Source organism: Epinephelus moara, chromosome 13 (assembly GCF_006386435.1).
Source record: "Epinephelus moara isolate mb chromosome 13, YSFRI_EMoa_1.0, whole genome shotgun sequence".
NCBI lineage: Eukaryota > Metazoa > Chordata > Actinopteri > Perciformes > Serranidae > Epinephelus > Epinephelus moara.
The window spans coordinates 15,552,002-15,566,996 of NC_065518.1; the positions used below are offsets into that span (position 1 = coordinate 15,552,002).

General features: G+C 39.9%; 1 protein-coding gene across 2 annotated transcripts in view; it reads right to left on the minus strand.

Moving 5' to 3' along the window:
* The window catches only part of LOC126400112 (adenosine kinase-like), a 143,456-nt gene that overhangs the window by 16,688 nt on the left and 111,773 nt on the right, over positions 1-14,995 (minus strand). For both annotated transcript variants that reach the window (XM_050060587.1, XM_050060588.1), the window contains one exon: positions 2,736-2,771. In XM_050060587.1, the coding sequence (XP_049916544.1) occupies positions 2,736-2,771 (36 nt within the window). The remainder of the gene's footprint in view (positions 1-2,735; positions 2,772-14,995) is intronic.

The following is a 14,995-nucleotide window of genomic DNA, read 5'->3' on the forward strand; positions in this document are numbered from 1 at the left end:
ATTCACACGAAAATATGTGGAACGACAGCGATTGATTTTGGATGATGTAGTCAAAACAGTTACTCTAGATCGTTATGTAGAATTTTGTTTTGATAGATACTAATGGAAGCCAGTTCAATGAATTTCACATGAATTTCATTTGACAAAAAATTCTTAGCACAAAATCCCCTTTCTAGAAATTTTCCAGAGATTTCAGTTGCATTTTGTGACCTTCCTCAGAGGATAGAGTTTGCTCAGTTGTCATGGAGATGGTTTGATTTCTTTTCATGTAATTTTGGTCAGATGTAGGTGGTCAGATGCGACGTAAGGGACTATCCTTTAACAATCTCCATGACAACTGATTAAACTCCTGCTGATGAAAGCCATGTAATATGGCTGAAAGCTCCAGAAATGTACCCTGGAAATCCAGAGTTCTCGCAAGAGTACAATTTGAATTTGCTCAGCGAGTCACTCTGGCAATCAGTAATGATGCTCATTACCCATGTCCTTGTAGCCGAGCTGCACCAATCACATCGGTGTATCTGATATAGGCGGGCCAGCCGAGCTGCACCAATCACATCGGTGTATCTGATATAGGCGGGCCAGAGGCGAGCTAAACAGATGTCGACAGCGCTGTGACGACGAAGTCCGGAATCAGTCAGTAAACATTGCAAGATGGCTACGGATGAACACCAGTTGTTTGAAACGGCTTTGGCCGCTACAATGAACGAGTCAGACTTGGCTTTTTCTCTAAAAGAGGAACAGAAGACTGCGCTAGAATCTTTCCTTTGCAAGAAGGACGTTTCTGCTGTTTTGCTGACCGGATACGGCAAGAGTCTAATCTACCAGTTAGCTCTGCTGGTAGCGCTCTGGATACGTCACCCCGTGTATTGTTCTGATTGGTTGTAGTGTTATCCAATTGCGTGCAGTGATATTTTCAAATGGATGCTTGGTGCCGCCCCTCGAGTTGGGCAATTTGCATTACTCATAGCCAGACCCTAAATCTTTCTAGATTTGGGTCTGGATTTCCAGGCTACTGGAAATGTTAGCTAATGCAAAAAAATTGTCAAACAACTACTTCCAAGATCGGTCACGAATCTTATCGCTAAGTAGTTTGGATTATTGCATGTGACTTTACACACATTTAACACATTGTATATTAGGGTTCAAAAAATATTCTTATTATACCAGTTATACTGATTTCAGCTGTATCAAACAGGTTTATTCTGTACTCATTGCTGTGCACCGAACTTCAATACTTTTATGGCTCTGACCAAAAATACTGTCAATTGGTATTACATATCAATACCCAAACGCCCCCACCTTGGGTTTGAACCAGGAACCCTCTTGCTGTGAAGCGACAATGCAAACCACTGCACCACCGTGCTGTAATGTAATCTTCTTTTTTTTGTAATGGTTTTAATAAATTTGGAATCTAAAAGTATCGCTCAGGAACTGGTACTGAAGTCTAGGTATTGGTACTTGTAATGAAATTTTTCTGATACCCAACCCTAACTGTGAAACTAATGTCCTCCTCCAATAAATCAATAATGTGTCTGCTGTTTCCAGCTTTACATAAAGTTCTCGAAAGAACTATATATATTCTATATATTGATATTGTGAAGACTTGTCAGTGCACAACTGCAGCATGTGGGCAAGCAAAATTGTCATCAGAAAGTGACAGGAAAAGAAGACAGTTGTGAAGAGCCTCTTTGAACTGCAACCATGTAGAAATGCAGTAAGTACAGTACACACCACTGATGTTATCTGAGAAATAACATTCATCCAATGCAATTTCTCAGAGTGTTCTGGCAAATCAGGTTGACATGGAAAATGTCAAAGAATTGTAACTACTAGGAGAGTCTACACTTTGCCCTTTGTGTTTTTTTTTTCTCATGTGAGGCCCCCTCCATCACTACCAGCCGCCCCCTCCCTCTTTCCCTGCCTTCATCCCTTCTCCTCTCTTAAACCTGTCACTGCCATCAGGATTGCATTTCTATTCCAGTCACGTTGATCACACCGTTAGTGATTCTGGATGACAATTATTCACACAGTGCAGAGCCATACTCAAGGCAGCTCTACCTTTGAAAGAGAGAAGGCACTTAAAATACCTGAGCCCATTTGAAAAACACACACACGCACCGGCTATTTGTGTTTTTGATTTCACATTTAAAAAGCAGCGCGAGGAATATGCAAAATGCAAGCAGAAAATAGACCAAGGGAACATTCATTTTACACGTAAGAGGCAGCCCCACTTTAAAAGCACATTCTATGGGGAGACAAGCACTGTAATTTTCATTTCCATAATCTAAAACCACAGGTGGCTGTAATTTGGTTATTAAAAGACTACAGTGTGTTCCAGTGTGGTGTAATGCCATAGCAGTGAAGGGAAGACATACAGTATCATCCCTGAGTGCAATGAAGATAATGAGGAGGCTTTTTAACCAGGCAACCTGATGAGCCCCGAGCCTGCAGAGAAAGGCTTGAAACCATGCCCAACTTCTCAGCTTCCCAAGAGGCTTTTCAAAATTCAATAAATAACATCTGTAGGCGATGTTGGGTGCAGACCTAGCAGAGTGCGTCATAACAGAGAGCTGGCTGAACAAAGAAACCATGACGACTGCCAGGTTTCCATAGCAACTGCTGCAAGGCCTGGAGAGTATAATAGCACATCAATCACTGTCCAAAAAGAACTTCATTATCAGCAAAAATAAACCTTTAGGATCTGTTTAGTGTGCAATTGCCGGTCAACTCACCTCAAAGCCCAGCTCTTTGGCAAATGTGGCCGCCTCCTAGAAAAGAAAAAACACACACACATACACACAAATGAGCAGTTAATTACAGAGTCACAAACAGAGCAGGATGTCACACTCCAGACGTGAAGTAAAGACATCTCGCTTGCCTCTGCTCCTCACATGTGCGGCCATGTCACCTGAGAATAAGTAACCTGAGTGAGTGTTGCTCTGCCAACCCCTGATTTAATAGGCGTGCAGCCCACCCATTTAATCTATTGCCCCGCTTCGTCTCATCTTACCACTGCAGCGTGAGGTAACACCACGTCAGCCTCCAGCCATGAAACCGCCACTGAAACCATGAATATGTGCTGGTATGTGGGATTCCCCAACACTGCAGGCATTCAACACCCACCATGTTTTTTCAGTCTCCCAACAGGTGCACTTTAAAGGCTCACACTAGTGTTTATGCAAGTTTGTGCTCCTAAGCTACAAATCGTGTACACTTCACATTGATGCTTAACTTTCTCAAATACATGTTGTAGTTTTAGATTTTGAGATATATTTTACAATTTCAGGCGCCCATTGGTTTCCATTCATTTAAGCATGTTATGAGAAATGGATGGCAAACTCTTGAAACTTGCTAAGTTGTGGAATCCAAATTAATGTTGAATAGTTTTAGATATTTGGATGTATTTTTGCAACAGTTTAGGTAGCCACTGAATTCTACTGATTTCCATACAATATTAAGACATCATTCACAAACTCTTTAAACTTACTTGAGTTGTCTAATCTAAATCCATGCTGTGCAGTTTTAGATATTCAGATGTATTTTTTCCCACTGTTTGTGGTGGTCATTGATTTCTATTGATTTCCATACAATATCAGGAAATTATTAGCAGACTCTTGAAACTTGCTTGAGTTGCGCATTCTGAATTCATGTTGTATACTTTTTAACATTTGGATGTATTTTTCCCACTGTTTTAGGTAGCCATTGGTTTCCATTGATTTCCATACAGTATTATGAAATTATTAGCAGACATTTGAAACCTGCATTAGTTGCATTATTCAGATTCATGTTGTGTAGCTTTAGACATTTGGATGTATTTTTGTTACTGTTTCTGGTTGCCATTGATTTCTCAAGATTTCCATACAATATAAAGAACTTATTAGTAGACTTGAAATCTGCTTAAGTTGTGCAATCCAAATTCATGTTGTATAGTTTTGGATATTGGGATGTATTTTTGCTACTTTTTTAGGTAGCCATTGGTTTCCATCGATTTCCATACAATATTAAGAAATTATTTGAAGACTCTTAAAACTGTTGTCTGTGTTATCTGAACTTAATCCATGCTGTGCAGTTTTAGATATTTGGATTTATTTTTCCCCCACTCTTTTTTCCCTACTGTTTCAGGCAGCCATTGATTTCTATTGATTTCCATACAGTGTTAGGAAATTATCAGCAGACTGTAAAACTTGGTTGGGTTGTATAATCCAAATTTATGCTTTATAGTTTGAGACATTTGGATTTATTTTTCCAGTTGTTTTAGGGAACCATTGCTTTCCAATGATTTTCACACAATATTAAGAAAATGATCAGCAAACTCTTAAGACTTGAGGTCTTTTTTTTATCCATCACAGTGAACCTCAAGTCCACATCAGATGGTACAATTCTGCATTATTTGCATTTTGGGTTTTTTTTTGTTTGATTTACTGGATTTACTAGATTCCACAACTCAAGAGTTTCAAGTTTCAAGAGTCTTTCATTTGATTTACATGTTGTATGAAAATGAATGGAAACCAACAGCTGCCAGGGAAAAATGCACCCAAAACTTGCCCCCTAAATATAGAAAGTTCCACCAAAAAAAGTTATATGTGATTGGTTTTCTCATCTTATTTCTCAGTATTTGAGGACACATTTCAGGTCTGCTTTTTATATCATTCAGAAATGAATGGAAATCAATGGATGCCTGGAATGGAAGGAAAATGTATACACTAGAACAAACTTATACTAAAACAAACCTTTACATCATGCCTGTGAATATGTTTGGCAAATGTGTACCATATGAGTGGTTTTAGAATGTTTCAGGGTCTGCTATTTGATTTCTCATATTATAAAGAAATTAATGGAAATCAATGGATGCCTGAAATGGTAAGAACATATACCACAAAACAAAATAAAGCTCTACAGCATGCATTTAAATATGTTCAGCAAACCACACACCAGTGTTTTGGGATGTTTTAGGGTCTGCCAATAGCTCTGTCAAGCTGTACAGAAAATAATGGAAATCAATGGACTCTTGGAATAGTAGGAAAAACACATCCAAAACTCTAAAATGCACCAGCAATGTTTGCAATAGCTGTGATGTTCAAGAGATGTAGGCCAAAACACGCAACATCTTTGGCATGATCCTTTAACTGGTGACAGAAGCTGTTGCTCGTTGGTTCAGAACGATGCCACAAATCATGACAGACAACCTCGTGCACTAAATTCACTTCTGACCCCAGACGGGGCAATAAGTTGATGCTATGATTCTAAACAATCCAATTATCTGCAGAGGGGGGGCTGGTATTTGCGTGACCTTGGGGAGAGGTTGACAACCTGGTCCTCAAACAGAAGGGGAGGAGATGACATGGAACAATAAGGTTACTGGTCCCTGGAGGAAAGCCTCATGGCTCTCTGCCTTGGATCAACATCACAGCGCCAGCAATATGTCAATTCATCACCCCCCTCCACTTCTTCAACACACACGGGGGCAAAGAGGCTAGTCAATTAGCTGCTGTACTCAAGAAGCAGTTTTATAATGAGTAAAGGTGAGTAGTCTATTCCTTCCCCCTCCCTTCACCTTTTTCAATCTATCGAATGCTTAGGTCTCACATTTGTTTTCATTTATTTACAACCACATATTGACTTTTCTCCTCAGGAACGTTTCATCACTGGCGAGCATGAGGCATCTCACAGGGACACAAGCAGCTTGGAAAATGTCTTGTCAAAACAGTGATATTTCATCTGAAAGCATTTAAAAAGAGACACATGAATGAAGGCTGGAATAACGACGGTGCTGCTGAGCGAAACATGCCTCTATCTCACCCTCCGTCTCTCTCTAGTTAGCAGCTATAATATTTGTGAGAAAAGCCTTTGGAGAGAGTGTGGGTGTTAGAAGAAAAGATAATTGAAGCGATGTCTATGAGCCACATGTGTACAGTGTAATCCCTTTTAGGAATTTATTAATTTCTATGAGCTGCTATGAATGCTAACATCAAAAATATTTGGTACTATAAGCTCAGCTAAACCTAATATATTACTATGATAAATACTGTATGGTGGTAAATATGCAATTATCGGGGCTGCAGAGGCAAGCCAATAAAACTGAAATGATAGGCAATAAAAGTAACAATTTCTTAAGGGGCTTACAGCATTAATATTCAGAAATCTTATGTTTCAGGCTGTGTATGTTTCACATTTGACGTGTGCTGTTTTGGTATGTTGTTGTAGACGCTTTTCAAATGATGGTCCATGTGCTTCTACAGCTGTCGCAACAATGACAAGTGCTTCGAGTGACATCTGGGCAAAATCCTCTCGTGCTCAAAAAAGCATCTCGTTTGTTCGGAGATTGCTGTGATTGCATGCTCGCCTTTGATGATCCGCTCCGAGTCTGATTTCCGAAAAGGAGAGAGGGCTGTTGCAGATTTCGGGGGCCCGTAAGTTCTCCTCCTTCTCCTCCTCGGGCAAACAAGGTAAAAGATAACAAGGCGGGCTGAGTGCATGAGCCCTCTGCAGCCATAGTTAGTATAAAGCTATCAGAATGTGTGAGATGTTGCTGCTGTCAGAGGCTTAAACAGTCAAAGGGATATTTTTAGAGAGCTTAAGCTAATAATCCAGAGCCCAGTCAGGGGGGCGGGAGTCTACAATTTCTTGCCAAGCAAAATGAAAGAGGAAATACACACTTCATGCAAAGGGCAGTTTTCAAAGCCTCACACTTTGTTTTCCTTGACACTGTATGTGACAGGAGCATAGCAGGCCTGGTCTGTGCAGCCATGGTTGGTGGGCATGAAGCTTCCCACTGCTATATAGACTTCATTTTCTCCCTTTTATAAAGCTCAACTACTCAATGTGCATTCAGTCGTCGTATGATATTTTATCATAAACAGAGGCGCAAAGTGGGCATTCAGGGCTCTGGAAGAGAAAACCCTATTCATTTCCTCATAGATAATGTTGGTTGTCTCTCGGTTTGGGACCTCAGGGACTTGAAGGGACACATAACTCTTTCAATTAAATCCTCAGAACAAACAATGAGAAACTGTGTATTTAAAGTTCAGTGATAACAAGCCAAAAGGCACAAGACTGTGTACATAAAAAACAGAAGGAGAGAACTCAACTACAACTCCCAGTGAGCACTGGGGTTAAGACACATTCAGTCACTGAGCTTTGCGCTGCTAATGGCAGCAGAAGCTAGGAATTACACTGAGCAGAACTCCGAAAATGCATCTACATCTATACAAACATGCTAGAATTCTTTTTTTAAATCAGTCTTGTTGTTGTTGAGTCTTCTCTATAGCAACAGCTGCTGAAACACAAACTGTACCCTCTCTGACCCCTTTTACATCCATACAAGTAGTCATTTGATCACTGCTGATATAAAAATATTGGCGTTAGTCGCTTTAAATATTTATAATTAGTGGACATAATATAACATAACAATCATCCAGTCCTATTGTTAGACACAGTGCTGTGTTGAGGAACACTGATCATTCATCAGGAAAGAACTACTTACAAAAACCTTTTGAAAAAACCATGGCCCTGTCCACTTTGCTACTCTGCATCTCTGCAACTGTTTTTAGGAGCACACAGCTGGGACACGCTTGTTTTTGGCTTATGAAGTTATTTAAGTCAGCTATCCATCAGTGGTGTTAGGAAGGCACCTAAGATGTGTGGGTTTTTTGGCTTATTTTTAACATCATGATCCTGATTCAAATTTGACCGCAAGTATCTACTGTTAAACTAGCATTAGCCTTTTGTGTATTATAATTCAAAAAAGTTTTAGCGCCATAGGCAAAGTTATCAATGTATCGTCCAATTGGAAATTAAGTAATAAAAGGATTGTCAGCTATAGTTACCTAATTGTTAACTAATTAAAAAACTGATTGTCCCGTTATGGGTTCTGAAAGTAACTACTATAAAATTTCAATTAAAAGCCTAGTCCCAATTAAACGCCCAGTCCCTTTTACTAGCCTGGTGTAGCTACACATTTTCACAAATAAAGGCCTGTCTCAATTAGAGGCCTGGTCTGGTTGCCATGTCTTTTTTTTTTTTTTTAACAAAAGTTCTTTGGATGTATAAAAGCAAGTTGTTGGCACCTCAAATTACGTGTTTATTCCTTGATTACCCTGTAAGTTATTCATATTCCTTTAGTCAATAAGGGGCCTCAGATCGAGTTGTGAGTATTTATTTAACAGGATAAAGTGGTGTTGTGTCAGTATGCTGGGTGCTGTAATCCTCGAGTGCCATTACTCTCTCTGATGTGCTGTCTATTGTAACTAGATCAAATAAATCATTGGTAAGTAATATTATCTGAGGCCTAATTTTTAAACAAGTAATATTCATACTGCTTTAAATAAACAATTTGATTGTATTTCCCGTTTTTTGCTGAGCAACAGTTTTGTGTGAAAGGAATTAAAGGCCTGTCCCAATTATAGGCCTGTTGATTTCAGTGATTTAAGAAAAAATAGACCGGGCTATTGATTAAAGTTTTACGGTATTAATTTTTGCCAGCTAACATAACATTAGCATGTTTAATAATTATTGAATGTACGTCAGACTATTTGAATAGGTAGTCTAAAAATGAACAAAAGGCTAACACTGGATTGACAGCAGATTTGCAATCTGTAATAATATCTGAATCAGGATCATAATGTTAAAATAAGCCAAAAACATTGTACATTTTAAGTATTCTTTCAACGCCACTCACGCATAGCCTACTTCGATAACTTCATAAGCCAAAAAACACGGCAACCATGGATGTCTGAAGAGAAATGGGTACAGTGTTGGAGATGGGACTCTGTTCATACCTACAAAAGTTGCTAAATGGCGAATGAAGCCAAACAAACATTTCTGTGGTATGAAACTACCCAGATCTTCTGCATTGTGGGGCTCATAGAGCAAGCACACTAGAGACTTACAGCGGGCAAGTGGCTAACTTCCAGATTAGCACTATGCTAACTTGAATGGGGATAAATTGATTTAATTGTGTGGCTCTTCTAGACTCTAGAAAAATGTTATTGGACCGAATGAATCGCTGAAACTGTTTACAGACGTGCTTTTCACAATGTCCTTTTGGGCCTCATGGCATCACATGTCAGACCCAGATGTTGTAACTCCACGTTTGGACACTGTAAAATTGGCTTCAAAACCTGGTGCTGCTCCTGGGGACTTGATGGCAACAACAACGTGTCCCAGTTGGGTGCATCACTTTTTAGTGTCCCGTGGAAACAGTTTCTGTTGTGTTGTGGGATTCTTGCAGCATTCTTGTCATGTTGTTTTGTGTCTTGTGAAGTTGAACATTTTTTACATGCTTTGTATGTGTTGCCAATTTGGTGAAGGTGTTTCTTCATTTACTTGAGTTGTGTCTATTTGCTCTTGTCGGCCCACGTAAACACAGCGTACACAGACATTTTCCTGCTGGCTATAACATTTAATGCACGTCTGCTCTTAATAAAGCAGCAGGGTAGATGAGGTCACTCAAACGAAAATGAATTAATAAAACAAGATAAGTTGTTATTGGCTCTCATGATAAAATATTCTCAGTAACAAACCAAAGCAAGCATTTAGTTTTTTCCTCCTGTGTAACAAGTTGTTGAGCATATGTCACAGCAGGAGTGAGAGTTGAAAAAAAAAAAAGAAAAAAAAAAAAAAAATCCAATTTCAGTGTTTCCCAAAGAATCTAAATCAAAGAGCAAACCTCAGTGCTAAGGTTAATAAAAGTTGATAAGCTGAAAAGCGTAACTCCCCGAGGCCATTCAGAAAATAGGCATTTGCTTGACCGTGTTAGCCCAAGCTGATGCTGAGGCAGAAATTGAATTGTATTTGACATTGTGTGTGTGTGCGTGGAGGGGGGGGAAGAGATACAGAGGAGGGTATAGCCCTGACAAGTTGTTTACAACAACACCCGTGTTTTCTTCTTCCTTTCAGGGCATTTCAATACGTGTTCATTTCAAAGGCATTAGAGTTTCATGCCTGCAACCATTTAACAGAGAACTGACTTACACAATTGTAGAATTAACTTAATAATATGATAGCTGGCTTAGTCTGCACACTGTGCAAATCGCAGAAGAACAGATTATCAGGTGTGGACAGATCGGTTGGATCTGACAAATCACTCGCTGTAGAGATCTTTACAGCTAAACTGAGCATGACTGGGTCATGACATCAGAAAATAATTCAGCCAATTACCAGTACTTACAGATATATATATATAACAATGGCAGATGACATTTTTTCCTCATTCCCTGCATGTAAGTGTAAGACATCACTGAGGCGAATCAGACAGCTTCCATAAATGCCCAGTAAAAACAACATCTGGCATTCAACTCAAGCGTTCTAGCCAGATTACAACAGCATACATTACAGGGCGGTGGGTGGGGGTGGAGGATGAATAACTAATCAAAGCGATGGCATCGGTGGGGATTGTTAGTGTCCTTGACATGGCCTTGGGGGTCACAAAACATGACTCCTCCTGGATGTCAGGACGTCGAGTCCAGGTGCTGCAGAACAGGAAGCTGCCACCTCGAAGATATGTGGGCTGATAACGACCGCAGGTGACTATTAATATGATCATGCAAGCTGATAGTGCTTCACTCATGCTGGGTGGAGGGAAGGCGGCCGCCTGCTACCGTGCAGGACAGATTAGGAGGAATAAATCACCTGTACCGAGCCCTCCTGTAGCTCCCAGGAGAATGCAGCAATCCTGCTCAAGCATGACATGCCACAAACATGAGGGTAAACACACACACAAGCAGCAACACACTCCAGAGAGGCAGGAGTCGCTTTTACTGCCTCTGGGAATTTACTCAACAACAACTGATGGCATTTCACTTTAGTTTTTACCGAGCCATTAAGTGGCATGTTTCATCTCTACCTAGTTATTTTCCGGCGTGCGGGTGTGATCGTACAGGGTTTTTGTGATTTACATCTGCCACGCACAGACAGTTTAACCGGATTCCAAACTAGGACTTCCTTTAATTCCCAAATGCATTACCTTAAATGTATCTTCTTATCAGCATCTCTCTAATGTCTTTTTTTTTTTTTTTAACAATTCCATTATTTCCCCCTCTACTTTATACAACTTTGTACACTGTTCACCAGATGGTGTATTGTTGCGAGACAGAGCATTTACATTTGCAGTACCTTCTGCACCGCATAAGATGGTATTAATTTTCAACTTCTGTCAAACCTCTCCGCTTGCCTCAGGATATGTTCATTATATAATGCACTGCTATAAACTGCAATGTCACTTCTGCTTAAATATAGGAATCTCCCCATTATGTTATTTCTGCCCCCGATCCATATCCATTAAAATTCTGTTGATCTGATACTGATTCAGTATTCATTCAAATTACATGTATCTTTTATGTATTTTTTTCCTACATACTTCAGCTGCATTACATTAAAACTAAATATGTTTGATGGCTGAATAGCTCTGCATTATGACAATATACTGCGCATAATGTTTTCCTGTGATGCTTTGTGTAATTGTGTTTTGTACAACAGGCTATTCAGTGTATGTGCCGATCAGGGTATATTTTAACATTGTTATCAGCTAAATAAGAACAAAACCTGATCCTTTATTATACATTCAATCAACATTTAAGGAAGTATAAGTGTCAGATTGGACTCTGTATCACCAGTATTAAGGGACTCCAATCAGTATCTGGGCTGAAAAAGAATTACTTAACTGGGACATCCTTCATACTTAAAGAGATAGTTTGAATTTTTTGAAGTGGGGTTGTGTGAGGTAATTATCCATAGTCCGCGTATTACCTACAATCAATGGTGGTCAGCATGCCCCCAGCTTAGAGAAGCAGGCACGAGTACCGCCACTAGGATTGGATAGTAACTTTTTTGTCCAAATGGCACAGCAGCTGGTGGATTTAAAAATCTACCAGCCACTTGATGGATGACCATTGTTTCTTGGCTGGTGAATGAAGCAAGTCTATTAGCCACTTGCATTGTTTTTTATACCAGCATTTGGCTGGTGGCTGGTACTAATTTCCAACCCGACCACCATGGAAGCTAAGCAATGTACTGCTGTGGACTGGGGCGGCAGCAAAATGTAATTTAGCCACCTGAAAAATATATATTTAGAATGTTTTCATCACTTTACCTTGCCATCAGACAGCCCTTTTGAAGGGGAACTCAAACTTATCGATGCTCTCTTCAAAGCCAGAGTCAGTTGACAAAAACAGTAATTTTACCTCGCAGAACATGGGAGTTGCTGGTTTACCACTGCCTAGTTTGTTTGTGTTATTGTGTGACTTTGGTGAATCCAAACTAACCATTTAAAACACCAAAGTCACACAATAACAATCTAACTAATCAAGGGTGCGGTAGACCAGCAGCTCCTATGTTCTGGGAAGTAAAATGACTGTTTTTGTCAATGGGGTCTGGCTTTGAAGTTTCGATTTCAGTTCAGTTCCCCACTGGAAAGGGCTGTCTGATGAAAATATCCTTAATGTGACTTACACTTAAACTGAAACTGATTTTTATTAGGTTGGGCCTTTTTGTAGGTGGATTAAACACATTTTGCTGCTGCATCCTGCCAGCTTCTCCAAACGAGGGGCTTGCCAACTGCCGTTTACTGTAGGTAATACACTGACTGTGGATAAGTACCTCCAAAAACCCTACATCAAAAGATCGAATCTATCCCTTTAAAATAAAATAAAAAAAATTACTGGTAACCTGTTTTTGGCAGTGTATAAAGTATACTGTATATACTGGATAACACCTTATTTGCACCTTACTGTTATCTAGGTTTTATATTTTGCACCTACTGTTGTTATTTTAGTCTTTTTGTTTTATTTCACTCTTTGTATTTGCACTCTCCCAACTCTGTATTGCAACTGCTGTACAGCAATTTCCCTCGGGATGAATGAAATTCTATCTTCTCTTATTCTACCTTGATAACTAATTACAAGTATTTGATGTCACTCACAAGGGAGATGGTTTTTTTTAATGAATGGCTATAAAGTTTTACTATACAGCAGAACAGGGTGTGTCATATCCTCAGCATTAGTAGTGTTAGTGGATGCCATTTCGTTAGTGCTGCAAATTGAGACAGAGTCGAGGAAAAAACAAACAAAAAACAGATTTGGTTTAACATTTCCCTTCAAGTCCACTTTGATGAGATATTTCCAAACTTGAAAGCAAGTGCAGGGTTGACCTAAGCTTTCGTGTGACCAATTTCAGCAGTGCCCTTTCCTGCCAGTCCATTACACACCTCTCGCAACAGCCTCTGCTCCCATCTATCTCAGCCTGCCTACAAGGGCAGGAGAGCAGTCTCTTAGCAAGCCCACTGGGACGACAGCAGCACCTACAGCACAGGTCCAAAGGTTAAACAATCGGAAACATGTGCAGTACATAAATATCTCCGCTGATAGCAATCTCAGCATGGGAAAGCAGGGTTTGCATAAGGGGCTCAGAACAGAGGATGTAACCTCAGATAGAGCAGGCAGGGAGCAGGCAGGCATTCAGCCGGTCTGGTGGGGCTAATGGAAGCTGTGGCAGCGGTAGTAGCAGCTTTGTGCTGGGGGGAGTTAGTTATCAATCTGATGGCCTTATCAGCACCAAGGGCCTCTATCACACATCTCACCTCTGGGCTCTAACAAGGGGTCAGCGCACAACGTCAGACTGCCAGAGACTGGCTATCTCTCAAGGAATGACACTGGATAAAGGGGAGATGGTGGATGAACTGGTCTGCTCAACAAGCAGCAGCTGTTAACTAGTTCTTCCCATTCCACTTCAATTTCCAGCTGATTTTAGGCATTAAAGACTTGATAGTTTTACCTGGAGTCAAAAGGTTGTCCAGGAACTGCAATTAGGCCCCTTAAATTTACCCAGATAACTTACTTAAGAAAACACAGCCTGCTAACACCACTGAACTAATTTTGTTCCCAAGTGAAGTTTTACTTTTGCCTCAGTTAGTTTTATTGATTGTCTGGAAGTTTGTTTGGTCAAGGTCCACCTTACTGAATTTTTCAGGATCCAGTATTTCACACAACTAGGAGATTACTGTTTTTTAGTCACGCATATGAAAGCAACTGAATTGTTTGATTCCAGCTCTTTGGGGCACATACCCAAGGTCAATACACCAATTTATCTTAAAATGTAAGTGTTGGAAATGATGTGTTTCGGTGCAACAGCAAGTTAAGCAATTGTATAGCACTCGTGGAGTTTAAGTTCTCTGAATACCCTTAAGTCCCAAATCTGCATAAACCTACATGAACACACTACTATCTGCCAAAGTTAAAACAATGCTGGTTATTTTACATTTAAAAAATCATGCTTTTTTGCATTTTGCCTGTTCTCCTCTCTCTGGTTACAAGTATTAGGAAAAAGGAGATGTCTGGTTTTTCCATGCACCAATCAGAAAGTAACAACAATAAGAATCTACAACACCTCAAGTTGCTTGCTCATGTGGCAACTGAGTCAAATCTGATACAGATTGGCAGATTAGGTTATGTTTTTTGTTTTAAAGAGAAACTTTTTCAACCTGGATCCTATTAAGAAATTGTTTCAGAATTAAGCGAAAGCACCACAGCCAGCAGCCACAAAACAGTTAATCAAAATGTAATCTTAGGAGCAATAGCGCCACGTCAATATATGTCACCTAAAAGTGCTTGTTGTTGCCACTGACAGGCTCAGATTGTTATCAAAGAGTCTGACAAAGAAATAAAACCTTTCACTTGATCCGGTCTGTTTGTTATTGTCTATTCAAGTCTCCCTCAAGGAGAAGCCTTGTTTTGAACTCTTCCAATTGAGTTGTTGCAGGAAAACAATAAAATAGACTGCCTCGAGCAAGAGCTAAAGAAGAGGCTGTACATACTGCATATTTTGCGTGCTCAAATTCCCTAATGCCATTTTTTTTAGGCTGCGACAGCTGCGCCCTGAGTTCAACTTTAGGAACGCAGCAGCGTGCTCGCATGTCATGTGATAAGGAACAACAAATCACAGCCAACAGATATCTTTCCCTTCTTCCATAAACCTCAGTCTGTGATAAATACGTAAAAGT